The 19628-nt window shown below is 37.0% G+C and overlaps 2 protein-coding genes and 1 long non-coding RNA gene across 3 annotated transcripts; 2 read left to right on the top strand and 1 right to left on the bottom strand.

The window, feature by feature from the left end:
- Window positions 1-257: 257 nt before the first annotated feature.
- Window positions 258-6929, top strand: coq4 (coenzyme Q4 homolog (S. cerevisiae)). Its single transcript, XM_032570847.1, has 7 exons — window positions 258-488; window positions 1711-1863; window positions 2823-2919; window positions 3518-3620; window positions 3755-3884; window positions 4041-4134; window positions 5793-6929. The coding sequence occupies exons 1-7, from the start codon at window positions 413-415 to the stop codon at window positions 5980-5982; spliced, it is 843 nt and encodes a 280-aa protein (XP_032426738.1). The 5' UTR covers window positions 258-412; the 3' UTR covers window positions 5983-6929.
- A 4548-nt stretch (window positions 6930-11477) lies between these two features.
- On the bottom strand, window positions 11478-18986 carry bspry (B-box and SPRY domain containing). The gene is made up of 6 exons (XM_032570994.1): window positions 17300-18986; window positions 16784-16882; window positions 13087-13317; window positions 12924-12949; window positions 12706-12830; window positions 11478-12480 (listed from the first exon to the last, which is right to left on the bottom strand). The coding sequence occupies exons 1-6, from the start codon at window positions 17822-17824 to the stop codon at window positions 11945-11947; spliced, it is 1542 nt and encodes a 513-aa protein (XP_032426885.1). The 5' UTR covers window positions 17825-18986; the 3' UTR covers window positions 11478-11944.
- LOC116725100 (uncharacterized) lies at window positions 17688-19212 on the top strand. Its single transcript, XR_004340317.1, has 2 exons — window positions 17688-17794; window positions 18996-19212. It is a non-coding gene; the product is annotated as an uncharacterized LOC116725100 (long non-coding RNA).
- The last annotated feature ends 416 nt before the right edge of the window (window positions 19213-19628 follow it).

The raw sequence follows: 19628 nt of genomic DNA, 5'->3' as shown, positions 1-19628 counted from the left end.
ACATTTTATGCAGTGATACTTCTTATTCCAGACTGCACTGTCATCATGAAGGTGAGTTACTACCCAAGGTGAATCATGCACGAACAATCCCCAACACCGGACTTTTTCATGCCATTATTTTAAAGAAATTTCTTCTTCAAAAAGCAGAAATTTCTTTTTGAAGAAATATATCAAAAGATATATGTTGATATATCAACATATATCTTTTGTTTATTATGAGCTTATTTAGTGTGAAGATGTCATGGTACTTATTGTTTGATTAATTTTTAGTAATACACAACTCATTTTGAACATCTACTAATGGACACCGACAGAGGAGCCGACTCCAACAGACAAAAGAACCGGCAGGTCGAGAAGATCCGTCCCTAATGACTCAGCATCATCGACGCATGCGCAATACGTTTGGCTAACAATGTGGCAGCGCTTGTCAAATCCCTTCATACGGCTCAATCAAACGCAAAGTTATTTAACATCTAAATGGTTCAAAGGTACGGATTTACACCGCTGCTCTCTACTCAATTGCAAAAGCCTTTAAAGCAACGAGTAGGTTATTAAATTGTTTTTTGCTTGCCTGTTTAGCTGCGTGTTAGCCTAGCTGCTTACTTCTAGCAGTCAAAACAGAACGGTGCAAGAGGCTGGAGCTTTAGCATCCGGTTCAGTAGTTCAATGGAGAGCTATGGTATTAATTAAATGTTGATAAATGTATCAAATAACTTATATTGATCATAAAATAGTTACGTTTCATTAAATGTATAATGAATTATACTTGCAATATTGCAATTACAGTGAACTGTTTGGATGCAAAAACAAATATATTTAAGAGTTGAATTAATTAAATATATGTGTAGTAATTGTAGACATAACATTGTCGTAGTTAATTATTTCAAGTTAAACAATGGGATGAATACAAAACTAATGAGGTATAACTTGTGATTTAAAGTTTTAATTAATTGTTTCTGATAGTTTATTTATGCCTCTAATTTACACAGTTAAATAATTAGATTTTTTTTCATTTACTTAATAGAAATGTTTCTTATATTAAAATTCTATTGTCACTGCAGTATACATTTTATGCAACATCCGAATTTCACAGAAGTGCTTGGATGTGATGTTTGGATCATACTGTTGAATATGTAATTGCACTTATTTTAGTGTTGCTGGTAGATTAGTGACATTTGATATTTCAAACGTGTTTGAAATGTTTGCATGTTTGTTGTATTTTTTTGCACTAATTTGATTTGCTGTCATTTTGGCGGGTTTGTAAATGAGATTTTGAATTTCAGGTGGTCTCCGGGTTAAATAAAGTACACATTTTAAATGCATCCAAACTCTACTTGGCTGTAATGTGTAATATGAAATTATTACGTAGTTTTCGCACTACTTTATTTCATCACTTACTTATTGACTTCTATCAGATGCATGAGTGTAGATACAAGTTTTAAGAGAAAAGGTAAATAAACTAGAAAAATGTTGCATTTCCTGCAAAAATGCAGCGTGATTGCTGTAAGCTGAATATTTTAGTGTCTAGCATCTCGACCTACAGTAAAATACACCATGCACTGTGGGAAAAAAACCATGTAAAAGCTAAAATTAGCATCAAGAAACCCAAAAAGGCTGGTCACTTATTAAAAGTCGTCATTCATTTGACATGTTGTTGCAGTAGAAATGTTTAGCTTCCTGCGTCTTAACACTGTTCCACCTTTGGCTCAGCTCTGCTCGTCCACCGACTGTTCACTAGTGGTGCTGAGCTGACCTACAGCTATGATGGGCTGTACCCTGGACACATCCAGACCACCTCCTTCCAGAAAGCACTGCTGGCCGTCGGATCAGGAGTGGCGGCTCTGCAGGACCCCTACAGACACGGTACAAATCCACGTGAAGAAAAGTTCAAGCAGTTTCAATACATTTACTGACTGTGTGAAAACAAACATTTTATTTTCCATTCTTGTTTTGGCGTTTAGAATCCATTAATAAAACACTACTGCTCCCGTCTGATTTGATCAGTGGCAAACGTTTTTTAAACTCGTCTCTCCTCCAAATTAGTCTTATCGTTGTTGCTTCAGTTTTATTTCTTAGCACAGTTTGCGAAACTGTCAAAAACAAAACCTAGTATAACCTTAAAAAAGGGCATATTTAAATTTTCTAGTTGAAAAATTACCTTAAAGTTAAACTTTATTCTTGGTATTCCAGGCCTTGCATGTATTCTTCTAGTGTATACTGTAATGCAATATTTTCACTGTGATTTATTGCGGCAGCTTTGTGTCTTTAAAATCAGTTATTCTTTGTTTCAGCAAGACTGGGCTTTTGGTAGATAAATTTCACATCCTAATTTCCTCATTCAAAAACAGCTTTGCTGAAATGGCGCCCCAGCTTCTCGCTTTCAGTAGCTTAAAATGGAAAAATTCTCACAGCTGAGGAGACACCTGTCAGCTGAAAGTTAGCACCAGGTTTAGCCCACAGATTTCTGTAAAGATCCTGACTTGCAGTACGTACTCTGTGTCTGAACCTTGCTGTTTCCTTGTGATAGAAACTCCACATGTTTGAATAGTCACATTGTAAACCAATACTGAAATGACTCAGATTACCTCATGCTTTGGTAGACTCAGAGGCAGCTGCTCAAATGTAACAAAAACTCCCTAAAAGGCACAGAGGAACAAAACAGAGCTGTATTTACAACCAGTGAGCTGCTCTGTGGGTTTAGACATTACACCTATAAACATTCGTATACATTCTGTCTAAAATTTGTGATGTTGAGGCTAATTAGGCTGTAAAAACGTCATAAAGTGTTACTGATGCCCTGAATCCCTGTGCTGACTTCACAGACATGGTTGCTGTGCTCGGAGAGACGACAGGACATTTAGCGCTTATAAATCTAAAGGAGCGGATGAAAAATGACCCCGAGGGTTACACGATCCTGACGTGAGTCGCCCTCGTTTAAGTTAAATGTTATTGTTTTGGTCAGTTCGCCCTTTTTCCAACGTATCCTCGCATTTTCAGTTCAAGGTTATATTTTCTGTCCATTTCCTCCTTCCATTTCTTAACCAGGCACTTAATCATTGGTTATTGTTATATTCCTTCTGGTAGTTAGATATTTTGAAAGGCTACAAATAACATTTTGAATTGAAATGTTCAAATAAGCAGCATCATTTCACTGCATTTTGTTGTTTTGATGGCCATATATCACTCCTACTCTTCTGATCCTCATATAAACTAGTAGAAATGTAACAGATGGTAGAAAGTTATTTCTTTTAGTCAATTAGCCACATATTCTTACAGAAAATGATCACTGGACTTTAGAAAATTACTTTAAGTTGCTGTAATCGCTTCTATTAATTTGATGTGTTTTCAGCAGATAATTTTTTTAGAAGAAGATAACTTTAAAAAAAGAGTAGAAAAAAGATCAAACTTTGCAACAACAAAAAAAATAATCTGGCGAAGGGGTGAAATGACCAGCATTCTTCCACTGCGTGGATACATTTTGATTTAGTCTATTCTTTGTTATAAATTGACGCTGCAGAGAAAGGCCAAGAATCCGTCTGTCTACACTCGATCTGGAAAAGATGGCTTCCCTACCAGATGAGTCGTTTGGACGAGAGTATCTCAGATTTCTGGAGGACAATGTATGTCTTTGCTTATGCTTAAGAAATCCAAATCCAGACTTCACTTGTGATCACAAGTCTCATCCTGTTGCCACTTATCTCTGTTTCTGATGGATGAGCTGTCTCTTTTTTTGTTTTTTGCAACTTGGCTGCAGAAAGTGACGCCTGACTCTAGAGCGGAGGTGAAGTTTGTGGACAACGAGGAGCTAGCGTACATCATGCTGAGATATAGAGAGGTCCATGACCTGTTGCACACCTTACTGGGCATACCCACTAACATGCTGGGTGAGTCAAGCTGCATATAGAACTAAAAAGAGCAGCAGTTCCAGTTCTCTATAAACACTCAAAACCAAAATAGACTTTCTGAAATCTTCACTCTTGACTGACTCCCTTGTGATGTCTCCCCTTCCTGTTGGTAATTTGCACATTTCTTGGTTTCAGGTGAGGTGGCGGTGAAATGGTTCGAAGCCGCTCAGACGGGGCTTCCCATGTGCGCCCTGGGAGCCGTGCTGGGGCCACTTCGGCTGAATGCAAGGTGCTTATGTCTGATAGGAGCTAGCTCTGTTTGAAGAAAATATGAATTGATGTATGTAAAAATTTTTACATTTTAAACCAGTGCTGCTTGTGCCGATGCACTTGAATGTTCCCACAAAAAGATGAAGTTTTAGGTTGATGAGGAAAAGTTAATGTCCCTTAAAAGTAATGAAAATCCTTGAACTTTTTCACATTCATCATGTTACAATCGCAAACTCCAATGTGTTTTATTTTGAGTGCATGTACTGAGGAAAATGGAGCACATACAGTACAGACCAAAAGTTTGGACACACCTTTCTAATTCAATGGGTTTTCTTTATTTTCATGACTATTTATAAGGCAAGAAATCCCACTTATTAACCTGACAGGGCACACCTATGAAGTGAAAACCATTTCAGGTGACTGCCTCTTGAAGCTCATCAAGAAAATGCAGAGTGTGTGCAAAGCAGTAATCACAGCAAAAGGTTGCTACTTTGAAGAAACTAGAATATAAGGGGTATTTTCAGTTGTTTTACACTTTTCTGTTTAGTGCATATTTCCACATGTGTTATTCATAGTTTTGATGCCTTCAGTGAGAATCTACAATGTCAATAGTCATGAAAATAAAGGAAACTCATTGAAGTAAAAGGTGTGTCCAAACTTTTGGCCTGTACTGTATTTGGAAAGGAAACAAAAATAAAATATATATATTTTTATTTGTTTTTAATTTAGAGTTAAAGCTAGTCTGTCGTTAATTTGTAGAACCACCAAGTCTACGTCCGTTTTAGACATCTAGAGCAGGGGTCTGCAACCTGCGGCTCTTTGAACCTTTCAGAATGGCTCTTATAACTCTGGCTGAGAATAATAAATTATCTATCAATGTTTCACAATGTTACATAATTTCCCAAAAATGTCACCATGAAATAGAAGAAAATGTATCCGTTCTTTTCTAGCGAGCATTTTTTCCTCCTCTTTATTTTAAAAATATTAAAGGAGACATAAAATGGTAACATTTTATAAATGATAACACATTTCCTATAGTTGATATTCATCAAAAATAACAAGTTGCCATTTTTCAAAGCGTCACGTAACATTTAAATCTATTTCTAAATTAGTTTTATTTTGCTGGGCTGAAATCTTTGCCCATTTGACTTTGGCAAAGCTGCAGAAGTCACATTGAGTTTCAAGATTTTCTTTTTGATTGATGTCTGAACTCTGCATTTTATGAAGACGCTCAAGGATTATGCAAATACTTTCAAAGCCATTTGTGACCAGTAATCGATCAATCAACCATTTTTAAACAAAAGCTAAGATAATAATTAGTGTTGAATTGATTCTGGAAGACCTAAACACAGAAAAACAGCCTGTAATATGTAACCACTAAAATATAGGAGTGTTTTAGATGATTTCCTGGTTTTTGATTGGTTTAGGGTTTCCCCAGGGCGTTATTCATAGACTAGCCACCATTGTGGCTTGTTTGTTGTTGTTACAACAGCATGTGAGTATATGAGAACATAATGTTCAACTATAAACTGTCCCTCTTGTCTGTTAATCATTAAATATTTCCTCATTCATTCGCTGTGACTTCCTGTCTTTGCCAATCTGGATTTGTTGATTTACTTGAAATAAAGAGGTTGTGATAACGGCCTTTAACCGTACTCTTCTGTCTCCCTCTCTTAGTCGTTTACAGTCACTCTTCACATCTTTGGGCCCCTGGGCCCTGCAGAACGGCAGGCGGGCCCGCTGCGTCCTCAGCATCTTTTACGAGAGGCGATGGGAGCAGAGCCTGGAGGATCTCAGGCGGGAGCTGAACATCGAGCCACCTCCACTCACACTAAGTGCCTCAAACAAGAGGAGGAGACAAATATAACAAGAACCTCGTCATAAACTGATCAGCAGCCAAACCAAAAATATTTGAAGAATGGCAGTGTGGGGTTTTTGTCTTGTGGGATGTAATTATCTACAGAGGACATGGGGGAATTTTGATTTTGGGAAAGACTGGCTCATTTATCTTATTCACAAAAAGCATTCATTAACTCCGTTTTCAACGTGTGGCATATTTAAGTTTCCATTTCCTTCTTATTCTGACTTCATCCTTCAAGAACTTCAGCAGTCAGTTTAGAATGTGATTCGTTTGGAGCAGGAAATACCAAAACTACACTTCAGATCCTAAAAATGGACGGTTCTATTAGCAAATATAATTTTCACATTTACATAATGGCCATTATTATCCACAATCTTATTTACTAGAACCTGATATCATCTCTCATCAGTCTGTTTAAGTGCTTCTGATTAAACCTGTTTTAACCAAGTGGTTTAAGTAGCGTTGGTGCAGCTGTTTAACCTTTAAACATTCTTCTCACAAAAACCACTTTTAGCAAGAATGCCATCAACATGAAATAAAATGGTGAGCAGAAGTTTCATCATCTGCTTTTTGTTCTGACTAATAGCACATACCTAATAATGATCAGTTGCAGTAAAACCACATCTCCAGGAAATGAGAGTCCAGGAAGTCTGCGATTAATTTACCCAGAAGTTCTGTAGAAATGATACTAATATACAGCTGGTCTTCCCCCAATCGGTTTTTCATTTCTACAGAAAATAGGTAGCATTTGTCACTGTCCAACATTAAGTATATGATTACAAAGAAGTAAGCTTGTAGAGACGATTGAAATATTAAAGATTATGTGTAACTTTTAAAAATGAACTTTTGACATAGAGCACAAATAGTCCAGCAGTCATTGTTGTAATACATAGTGTGAGTTTGCAACTAAATTATGATTTTATGTAAAATGTAAATAGCCGTGGAAAACAAAACAAGACACAAAAAAGCGTGTGGTTTCATGTTTTAACCTAACTGCTTTCAATGCTTTAAATATTTAGAATGTTGGTATATGTTCTGGATAAAATAAGTTTTGGGACTAGTCAACTTTTTTTTTCTGGAAAAATATTTCAAGTGAGGCAAATAATATAAAGTCTTCACATACACAGAAATCAACTCAATTTTTTTTTTTTACAATTTTTGAAATAAGTATTGAGTACAAAATAATAAATGGCCAACAAGATAATGCAGTCCTATTAGATATCAGTACAAATTAATATTAACTGGTTAAGTTCTAATTAGTGTTACCTATAAGGGCGACATTGGAAAGAGGCATCTAATTGTTCTATGTTTCCTTGTGTATAGAGAATCTCCTTTTGAAAACATCTGTTTTGCATTATATTGAAAGCAATGACTTCAATAACCATTTTTAATAAAAAAATAAAATAAACAGTTTATCCAGAATTGGTGATGACTCTAAGAATACAGTAACTTTGCGTATTGGTTAATAACACAATTATTTTTAGAGTTGAGATGATAAAATAAAATAAATACATGTGGCACTAAAAACTTGGTTTGTAATGTGTATTTTTGTTAGATTGTAGAGTTTTAAATGTAAAAATTTAACTCTTTTATTTTCATTATGCACACTATTTGAACTATTTAGTTCACAATACCCCAAAACCACCAGAACAAGAGTAAGGACCGGAGGTGGAAACATAATATGAGGATGTTTTTCACATGTTGCACTTTATACACCTGGGGAAAGAATAAGAGAATAAACAAGCAGAGATTCTTAAAAGGTATCTAAAGACTAAAATAGAGTGGATTTTTTTTGCCAGACATCGACCCCATTGTTCTGAAAACGTAATTACGATAAGAAGTGTTTTTTACATCATATGTTTTTTAAAGTGTATCTGCTGTTCCATTTTATTTCATGTAATTAATGGACTAACTTATGTCGTGAAGATAATTTGAAGCCACTTGCATGTGTTAAGCAAGGAAAAACTTTTCATTAAGCTGCCATTTCTCCTTTAAAAATATGTTATTTGACTCTGATCTTAAAATGTCATGTTGGCATTATCTGTTAGTAGAAATTATAATTAACAGACTTTAAAACATCAGTCTGTGTGTAGTCTAATGTTTTTCACCTAGTAAACTGAGTCACTGAATTCAACTTTTCAACACTTTTCTAATTTACTGAATATAAAAACTTACTTTTAAAATTAAATTATATGCAAAATATAGTATATGTTTAGTGTTTGAAGGTTAGTCACCTTCAGAATGGGAAAAGAGTGTTTTGACTCTGAGTAGTTGAACAAAGCAGGATTTTATTTCAACCAGGGAAACTTTAAAAACACAGGTCTGTGCACTGTTTTGCAGAAATCTAAGCAGAACATAGAAAAAAATCCCAAAGAACTATAATCACAGCTCCTTTTTGTAGGCGTACACACAGCACAAACAGTTTCCCATATTTGGCTTTTCGACCTCTTAGCATATTTTAGTCTGCTTCTATATATAGTTCCTACTGAAAATCCCCTTCAGAGTCAACATGGATACCAGGATACAGGGTGTCGTCACAAAGAACAGTTTTCTCCAGGAACACTTGGATATAAACTCCTTGTTTGAACCAGCATGGCTCTATCCCAGCCTGACATGAGGCTTCAGGTTTTACTGTTATGGAAACAGATTGTGTCTCCTGGAAGCAGTCTGACGTCTGTTTTTGGTTCCTCCTAACACCCCCTGTGCACAGCTCAGGCTGACCTCAATGAATCATATGAAGGACTGAGCATGTAGAATAATAATGGAAATAAAATATACACACATATATGAAATGAACTTGTATCTTGTGATGAAAATGTTCTTTAGGGGGTCCAAGTTAGTGTATGTGAAGGTTTTTTTTTTCTGTATTGATACTGGGTTATAGGAATATAAGGTTGTATGTTACAGAACATTTATTTTTAATGTTTTGATATTTCCTTTTTTTCAACTTGAACTTTTATTAGGCAACATATTATCTCATGAATGTACCTGCAGTATATATGTTCTGTATTGTTCTTTTTTTTTTTACAGTGTTCTTTGTGTGTTCTTGTGTCACTAAGTGAAGATAGAAATGACCTCTGAGAGCTAAAATCTGGTATAAAATACATTTTCCTTTGAGATTAATGCTTCTGTACATGATCCCTGTTCAATAAAATAAACAAACAGTAAGGTTTTACACACTCTCATGAACATGTCATTTTAGACAAGTTTTATGTTAAAATATTTTACAGATTGTTTCATCAGACAATATGGATATAAAGTCGAAGTGTTAAGACAATAAAATCATGGTTTGGACATGTACCCTTCTTTTTCTCTATGTATTGTGTGACTGTGTCCTTTTTACATGTCCCTGGTCTCTTCTCATTGATAAAGGACACTTCACATTTATTAGTTTGTTCCTCTCGTATATATCAGGGCTTTAGACGTCATGGCTGAAATAAAATAGGAATCATATCTTGCTACCATAAATTTTGTTCTGTTTTTCTATAACATCATGTGTTATAGAAAAGGCTCGTTGGTTTTTATTCAGTGTTTTTGTAGCTGTCTGTGGTCCTGGAAGCTCAACGAGGAACCTTTGAATGAGAAGCAAAACTGTTATGGACGCTCATGGAGGCCTGATTAGACTTTGCTGCCCCCTGGTGTTGTTTTTTTTATTATAAACGTGTATAAGGGAGATAAATCAGTCAAATAAATAGCAAACATGCATTTTCAAAACTATTCTTGCCTCACTTATTACTAGATAGCTTGGCTTTTTGTGTTATTTTTAAAAGCTACATATAACAATCATTGCAACTCTGAAGATATTTTTATTCTGGCCTTGTTCTTATACATTCAGTTTATACTAAATAATAGGTTTCCTATAAATTATCCATATCCAATTGTTCTAACTTTTCCAGTCATTTTTAAGTGCTTCTATCTGTTTTTATAGTTTTCTAGCACTGGAAAACTACAAAAATAGACATTTAATGAGTTAATGTTTTCCATCTGTATGTTTAACGATTTATAACATATTACTGAAGCTGAAAAAAAATTCTGTAAAGTAGTAAATGTTTCTCTGCTGTTTTTTGTTTCTTTTGTTGAATCAAGACAATGTTTTATTGCTTATTTCAATATCTGTATCATGTTTTAGTGGAGTAAAGCACTTTGAACTGCCTTTTTGCTGAAATGTGCTATACAAAAAAACTTGCCTTGACTCATCTATAATTCCTAGATGTTAAAAATCTTGTATCAGTTATCTTAAGTCATAGTTTGTGATCACTAATATACTTAATTTGACTGCAAAAATATTCAGTTTTAGAGTTTACAACAGGTGTTTTACCTATACTTTAGATTTTTTAAAACTTTTACAGCACCTCTCCTTAATACAGTTGACCAAATCATGTTTTAAAAAAAAAAAAAAATGACATGTTGATAGTTACATACTAACTTTTCAATTTAAATTACAATGCATATTATCTATGCACACTAACTGTGCTGAATCACAGAAAAGTTGACTGAATGAAAGGAATGAAATCATACTGATACGAATAGCTCTGGTTTTCACTTCACAAGGATGGAATGGAGATAATCTGTAAACCTCGATTTTCAAGCCATGCCACTGATTCTCCATTGGATGTACATCTGAGCTTTGATCGGACCACTGGAACACATGAACATTGTTTCACCAAACCATTTGGCTGCATGCTTAGAGTCATTATCCTGCTGGAAAGTGAACCTCCCCTACTAGTCTTGAGTCTTTTGCAGCCTCTGAATGTATTTCTTCCCCCAGGTTGGTCGGTGTTAGCTTCATCCATCTTCCCAACAACTCTGAGATGTTTTGTTGTATCCTTTAAAAAAAAAGCTTTCCCACAGCATGATTCTTTCACTAACATGTTTCATCATGGGGATGATGTGTTTAGGTTATTTTGCAGTTTTGCTCTCTTTTGACCAGAATACCTTTTCCCACACGTTTGCTTTGTTGCTTGCATAGCTTTCAGGGCGAAAAATACTTTTTATGGCTTTCTTTTAACAACTGCTGTTTTTCTTTTCATTCAGTTGGTTGGTTTAAACATTTTAGGGGTATCAGTGTAGAGGGGGCTAATACAAATGCAAAGCCACACGTTTTTTATTTCCTAAAAAATGAAAACCACGCATTATTAGTCTTTCATTTCTCAATTACAGTATGCATTACTTTGTGTTGGGTTATCATTACAATAAAATAAATTATTTAATAATGATAATTTACCAAAATAAAGTGAACTGAACTATATTTTATGTATTTCTAATGGTAACATCAGAAAATGTGCAAAGAAATGTGGCTTTTCTTGCATTCATGCAGGTCAAGTGTTTATGACCTGCGTGGGACATATAAACCTTTAGTCTAATGAGAGCAGGAAAAAGTTGCCATTATGCAGGACACACTGCTAGTGTGATCCAGTAAGCTGCATCTGACGACAGAAAAAACATCTCCTTTATGAAATACTTCAGTGCGAAAAAAAAGAAGAAACAAAAACACACAAAAATGAAACAGCAATAATCACTTTACTAATCATAAGGTAAACAGGATTAAATTAGTAGTCAAGTGTTCAAGCTCTGTGATTTTAAAAGTCTGGATCAACCAGTCTTATTGTTGTTATCTATAACGTTTAAAAGCGTTACATAATACAAAATAAAAATCTATTCTGTTTTCTTATTACAAAGACAATATTTCTATTAAAAAAACAATAATTTTCAGTCAAAATTATTTCCTAATGGATAATTACAACAGTACAACAATGTAATATAATCAACATATAAAAATAATAAGCATAAAAAATGATTAAAAATAATACAAAAGTAATTAGAAAAAAAATTTGAATAAATAAAAAACTGATGCAGTTGGAAGTTTTCATTATTGCACAGAGCTCCTGTTCACCTGCACATCATATTTCTATGATACAGAAATGTCTCTCCCTTCTGCTTTTAAACATTTGTGCACTCATGTGGTCTTTCAGTGCAGTATGGTGATGCTGCGGTCAGTCACAGCAAACGCCGGAAGCAGCGGCGCATTGAAGGGCTGAGTGACAGAGTGCAGCACAGAACCAGAGTCTGGCTCGTAAAACAGCAGCGTCTGGCTCAGCCAGTCCAGCAGCAGGCCGATCCGCTGGGGCCTCGTCACCACCTGCAGGGGAACCTTCTTCCCTGCGTGGCAGTAGGAATAGTCGCCATCATAGCGGGACAGCACCCACGACTTACTGTTGTAGCCTAGCCGCGCCTCGTTCTCAGAACCTTTGCGCTCCAGAGAGGAGTAGCAGACCCCGATCTTAAAGGCGCCACTTTTGCCGACGTCCACTATCCAGCTGTGGGTGCCAGACGACATGGACAGAGATCCCAAAGCATTGGGCCAGGAGTCAAAGCGAGCTGGGTCGTACGGGAGAGACTGGCGGGGCTTCTTTTGGAGGAAAGTCAAAGTGCGTAGGTCTTCAGAGAGGGAGAGGAGTGGGCTGACTGTGCGCTCATCAAACTTTAACAGAGGTGATCCATAAGCTGTGTGGAAAGGAACAGATGGGTCAGAATCTGGGCTGTTTCTAAACATAAAGCCAAACTAGTTCACAAGATATGAATTATGTTCAGATTATGAGTATGTATGTATGTGTGTGTGTGTGCGTGAACCCCTACGTACAGTAAATGTACATTCAAGAGCATATAGTGAGCACATAGTCATTTCGTATGCCCCCGCTGAATCTCCAGGATGTAGTTAAATGTACAAACCGTTGGGCCCCAGCAGCAGAGCAGTCGCCCAGAGGCCCCTCAGCAGCTTGCTGTCAATACAGGCTGGGTTCAAGTTGAGCTGGTCGGTGTCACAGGGCTTCCCGACTCCTTCAGCTTCCTCCACCCTAACACAAACACACAGAAGCATCAGAAGTGAAGCAAAACCTCCCGTATCTTGTCAGTAAAAACAAATATTAGTCATATGAATACAGTAGTACCTTTCAGCAATTTCTTGGACACTGGTCTGAAAGAAATGAGCCAGGAGGAAAGTGATTATTCTCAGTAGTTTATGGCTCTTATCGGCCTGCAGTTATTTATGAACCCAAGACTTTCCCACCACCGTCATAACCCTATCATGTGTAAACACCCCTAGCCTCTCACCACCAGCTGTGCGTCGCCAGCGTGCGTCAGCGTGTGCACCAAGCGGGAGCGTGTTTGAGACAGACTCGTCAGAGCGTGGTTCCAGTGAGCTCTCTGAGTGAGGAGGCACTGCTCCACCCGCTCCTCCTCCCTCTGCACCTGCTCCAGGAGGCGCTGCTCCTCCTCCTCCAGGGCCTCGCGGGCGGCGGCGACCTGCGCGAGCACCTGCTCCCTCGCCCTGCTAGCCGACGCCTGGGTGAAGACACAGCAGAAGGTGTGGGAGGTAGATTTCAGTATCAGTTATTTTTCCTTCTGATTGCATTAAAATTCCTTCTGGTTTGGGTAAATTTTTCAAAGTGCATTGTTAAAGTTTTCACACAGCAAGGACTTTTTGCAATGTATTTGATATGTATTATATGTAATGCATTTATTTTAGCAAGTCAGCTTGAACCCACAAGATGACAACATCTCTCTAACTTGCAACACAGTGAGAACACGATTAAATAAACTTGGTTGCAAATCTAAGGTTTTATGTTTCTAGACACAGTAAACACTCTTATTAGGAGATTAATTCAAGGACAGATGAAATGCAATACATAACCACAGTGCTTTATTCTCTTTCTAAGGAAAGCAATTCATTCAAACTCATTTATTTTATATGTTATTTTAGTAACCGAATTTAACAAAAATAAATAACAATGAAAATAAAATGTGCTGAAGGCTCTTTGATGAAAACACAGATAGATTTACAGTGGATGCAAGACTGCGCAGGTTGTTGTTTTTGTGATATTAAATAGTGACACAATCATTACTTATTTTTGAAAAATTGCAACTTTGATGTGATGAAAGCCCTGTGTGATTCAATTGAAAAATAAACAAATCTATTGAAGCAAGAAAGTTTAAATACACAAAAACGTTGCAATCATCTGGTTGCCTAAGTACTGTATGCACACCCTTGTAATAATGTGAAGGATCAAAAGTAATCTTGGTGTACAAAGAAATCCGTGAGGATTATTTTGTAATAATATAATGATATGTCTATTACATTAATGCTGACTGAGAGATATTGTCTCGTTCTCCAACACAGACACTTGCCAGTGAGGCTGCCGTGCTAAAGAAATTACTAATTAATTAAGATTTATACAATTTCCAGATCAAAGAAAATCAAATAATACGTTTTATATAAAAAATCAGAGGGAAACATCTGTTCTGACCCAATTAGTTAGCATAAAGAATGCATCACTTAACGCCTACTGATTAAGCAATGCATCACTAATTAATACGTCAGGTTTTGTTCAATTGGACGTTTTTTATCTTGGTTTATAGATATTTGGGCTTTTTATTGTTGACATGTATTATACAAATTTTCCAACTTTTATGAAGAGAATATTCAAAAGGGAACTTGCTGCACTCCCTCTCATGTTTCTCTGTAATTAGTGGTAATATCAATAACTTCTGCTTCTTTCACTACAAAAATTATAATGTCTCTTTTGACCCTGACGGGTACAAACACAAAATGTCAGACGGTCATAGATTTGTCCTTGAAGAGAAATATAACACCTTTAATCATTCACAGCGTAAACATGGGAATTTTCTGAAATCTCCACATTGTGATATTCTTAGAAAGAAAACCTTTGACCAAAATCTCCACATTGTGATATTCTTAGAAAGAAAACCTTTGACCAAACACTGTTGATCTGGAATTTGCTCATATGCAGAAGAAGGAGGTGATGGTGGAAACAAACAAACTAATACATCTGAACTGACAGGTCTGAGTCTTCACTAACGCTATAAAAGAATTTGTTTTATTTTTTGTTTGCAAACTGGCCACCTATAAAACTGCACAAGCATGACGAGGGGCTCCCTCGTCATGCTTGTGCATGATGAGGGACATGCACAAGTCTGCTTGCAGTTTAATAAGTACAAGGGGGTCACATTGGTTTTTTTGGAAGGTCATGACCAGGTCACCAAAATAACTACTACTATACTGCATGAGTATTTAAATTTCTTCGGCTTTTTCAACATTCTGTCACATTTCAACCATAAACTTCCATCAATTGAGTTTGGATTTTATGTTAGGGACCAACACAAAGTTGAAAGAAACATCAGCTAAAATCCAGAAAAGATAGGAATGTATTTGTATTTTGCACCTTTAACTATGGTAAGGCCATAGAGAGAGAGAAAGTTGAGGAGAGGTTTAAAGAAGGGTTATATAGTTGTGTTGTAACATGACAAAATGTTAAAAAGTTCAGGAGTTATCAGGTTACTGTATCAATTAATGCAACATTTTTAGGATTGTGTGAATATAAACAGCTACGAACACTTACTGCTGGAAAAGATATAAAGCAGGGTTCCACAATATGACAAAAACAAGTGATATATGATAGTATATTAGTGATAGCTACAGTAACAATATAACTTGGGATAAATCAGCAAATAATTTAAAAGTGTTAATGTCTTCCTGCTTAGAGTTAGTGACGAGTCTTGTATCATTTTTTCAATTGTTATGTTCATTTCAACAAAAAGGCCTTTTTTGGACAAAATTAGGTAAGTTATGTTTTCTTAATGACTTGACCCACTTACTGCCTGTTTTCCATTATTATGTTGCAGTAAACAACAACAACATACATTGCACACATTAATATCGCGGTTATGCATCCCTAATGTTACAGATGCAACTATGTTAGCTTTCAAATAAGATATTTGGAGTGAATGCTAAAGACACATATGTCTTATACACCTGCAAAACTGGTGTATATTTTAAATTTATACTTCTATAGGAGGAGAGGAATTAGAAATATTACAATAGATGATTAATCAGTACTGGTACTGATGAGACCAACAGACAGATATAGATTAGGTTGATTATTTTTATTGTCTGTGTGATGCAATTTGTCCATTTTCGGATGGAGGCTTCAATCCATCATATATCATCTCAATTAAGAAATTCCTTAAAGGGGTGATATTGTGTATTTTCCCGACACGCACAGTCAAGTAAAAATGTTACCTTTAGTTGTTATAGAAATGTATATCAAACATAACTTGACAAAAAAAATTACTTCACAATTTATCGTCTTGAAACTGGCCTCTGTCTCTTTAAGAAGCTCCTACTCTTTCCGACACTCTGCCATTAGCACATCATCGCAACAGTTCTTAGGTGCGTTGAAGTGAGAAGTAGTTCGTATGAAGAGCTGATTAAACTCACAATTTAATTAGGTGTTTGCTGCTGCCACTAGTCTAGAGGAGCTCTGCGGGAAAGACGTGGGGGAGGGATACTGTGTGGTGGAAGCTCGACTTGGGACTATAACTCCAAGGAGGAGCTTTGTGTAAAAATCCTGAATAGCTGCTTTGGGAGATTCAAGGAGTCCTCAAGCAAGCATGAAATAATCAAAGCAACACTCCAGGTATGTTTTTGATGAGGGGAAAACATTATGACATGATATAACGCTCAGAAAAGTAGATTTTACACAACCCCCCGGCCCTTTAAAACACTGAACTATACGTTTTTTACTTAGTAAAAAACTATAGAATTATTGTAAATTAGGAAATTAAAATGATTTCCAGCCTTTTGAGAGGCCCTTGGATCCCAGTATGTGTCTGTACAGCTCAAGTGACTAAAGGGAAAAGCACTTTTAGGAAACACCTGCTTTCTAGTAAAACAGGCTCCACTCCTAGCATCAGCTCCCAGTTTCCCTGTGCGACCAGCAGCATTTCTCACCTGCAGCTTTTGCTCTTTGGCCACCAGTGTTTGCTGGATGAACTTCTCTATCCCCAGGGCCTGCAGCTGGATTTTTTCACACACATCCACCAGCTGGTTCTGGAGAAGACCAAACACATGCACAAACACACATATGATTGCTCAGTGTTAGGGCCGTTGGAGGAGAATGTCACAATGCAGAACCAGGCCAGCTGGTAGGACAACAAGAAAATCCTGTCCTCTAAAATACCAGGCACATCAGCAAAAGAGAACCTGTGGCACACCCAGGAGAGAATTCAGGTAAATATTGACTTGGAAAATACATTTAATGTATTTTCCATATTTTATCAGTGGTACTGTCAGAATGTTGTAATAAAAGTTACATAGTTTTAAACTTTGGAATGCAAATTACTTATACGAATTGCTGTAAAATAATGGGTTTCTTGACTAAAATGAAAGTAACATATAGTTTCACCGGAAAAAATTAAATAAAAGCAGCTGTTGGAGATTAGTTTAAATTTGATTGTGAAGTCTTACCCTGACCACGCCGACTCTGCGGGCCAGCGGGGCCACGCTGTGTTCCCGACAGGGGCCCGCGTTGGCGCAGCGGGAACAGATGAGTTTCTGCTCCGTGGCGCAGAACCAGTCCAGCTCGGAGTCGTGCTCCGCGCAGACCTCGCTTTCCACGGAGAAGATGCCGGACTCGGTGTCAGAGGCGGCGGACGTCGGTGAGGTAGCTCCCCCGCCGCTGCCGCCGCAGGTGCTCTGATGGGACACGGCAATGTCCGCCTCCTCCTGCTTCGGCTGCTGCTCCTTCATACCGCCGGTCAGCACAGAGAAAATGGGCTGCTCGGGATCAATTTTCAGGCATGCCACGGCATTTAAGGTCTCCACAGATGTAGTAGGAGACGAGCATGTTAAGTCACATTCGGTAAATCCCTCAGTCATGGCACAATAGGAGAACAGGTGCGCACCGGCGGAGCTGTGAGACTCGTACCTATGCGGACCAGCGCTGTGACACAGGTGTAACAGGTGAGCGGAACACGGAAGTGACACGGACATGAGAGGTCAGAGCTGAAAGCAAATCTTTCTGTCCCACCTGTTTTTCTGTTTTTTTTCTTGGGCGTCAGCTGTAACCGCCTTTAGAGTGAAACGCATATTAATGTTTTACAAACAGTCAAAGAACAAACTCTTTAGTACATCTTCATGGTTTGATAACTCTGTTAAGCAGTGGACTTTACCAAGAATATCCACAGGCAATGACTTTTTACATCCACTTAAGTGGAAATTATGTTTAGCCATTCTTGTGTAACCGGTTCAAAATCCTTGTGATAATAGCATCTTGAACTTTTTTGCTTACTATTTTACATTTACTAACGTTAATCACTAACTCAAGAGTGCTTTTAATGGGATTTTCAGTGGTAAAACAACACAAGCTGTGTAAAGGAAAAGTCGAAAAAAGTCAGCAATGTTTATACATATTTATACAGGAGACTGAACTTCAATGGTTCCATCAATCTTTCTAACAACTCTTGTCAACATCCCCACTAAAGAAAAGTATCCACACGGTATAATGCTGCCATCAGCATATTTCACAGAGGATGGTGGTCCAGAGTGAAGTTGGTCACATTGGATTTTATTTAGGGTAATCAGAGTAAAGGAGGCTGAGTTCAAATGCTTACTGAACTTCCCAAGGTTTTATGTTTCAAAACAATTTGAAAATAATCTTTTATTTTATTTTCACTACACAGTTATGCACCATTTATGTTAAGAATCTATCACATTAGATTCTGTAAAATACATTAAAGTTTGTGATTGTATCTTGGCAAATTGTGAAAAAGTTAAAACGGTGTGAATAACTTTGCAAGCCACTCTATGACAAACTCACAGAAATCCTTTTTTCTATAAAAACTAGGGATGCTGGCATGCGGTAAGAAATGCATAAACATGGAAAGTAAATTTATTTTCAACTCTGTTTACTTTGTCTTGAAATTTGGGACTATTTGAAATCATATCTCAATCTCAAAAACGTTACATGGAAGAAGATAAAAAGGGAAGCAAAAATAGCTTTGGATTGACCATAAAATTCCCTTTGCTGTTGTGTTCATTGTTTTGCTCAAGGACAGTGACTTCAGATTTCTGTTATCCGTGCTTGATAAAAATGTTCTGTTTGTTTCTCCTTGGCATTAGATACAATAAGAGAACATCTTATTATTTTATTGTATTTTTTCAGGGAGGATGGGTGTGATAGATACTTGGTTTCATCATGTAATGCGCCGGGATCAGTGATACAGCCACTCCTCGGAGACAGCGGGTTTGGAAATAGTTGAGCAACACTCTGGTCCATGGAAAGCTACAACGAATCTTAAAAATGAAAGGTGGCTTAAACACCCCAAACGACGGTTCTGTCAGCTGTTAGTAGAAAAATAAAAGTTTGATCTCTAAAACAAGTTAAAGTGTCATGGGTTGAGTCTTCTGTGTGTTTAATTTTGAGTGTCTTTGTCTCCGAGTCTCCATGTTGTCCTGTCTCCCCTTGATTATTCCCAGGTGTGTCCTGTTTCCTGATTACCTCCTGTGTATTTAGTGTCACCTGTGTCTCTGTGGGGTCCTTGTGGTGTTCGTCCAGTCCACCTGTTGCCACTAGTTGAGACCATTAAATTTATCAACATTCATCCTACCTGGGTCTCAGCGCACTTCATGACATAAAGATTTAACATATAAAAATTATCAATGTTGTTTATCAATGCCAGATTGGAATAAGGCAACAAAAAAGGTCAAATTTTTAGTTCCTTACAAGCCATGTGAGGACATAGGAAACAAATAGAAGAAGGTGCTCTGAATATCAAAGGAAGCAGAAGCTCAAGAA

Source organism: Xiphophorus hellerii, chromosome 8 (genome assembly GCF_003331165.1).
Source record: "Xiphophorus hellerii strain 12219 chromosome 8, Xiphophorus_hellerii-4.1, whole genome shotgun sequence".
In the NCBI taxonomy this organism is placed as follows: domain Eukaryota; kingdom Metazoa; phylum Chordata; class Actinopteri; order Cyprinodontiformes; family Poeciliidae; genus Xiphophorus; species Xiphophorus hellerii.
The sequence above is the reverse complement of the archived record's forward strand: the minus strand, read 5'-3'. Positions and strand labels throughout refer to the sequence as shown.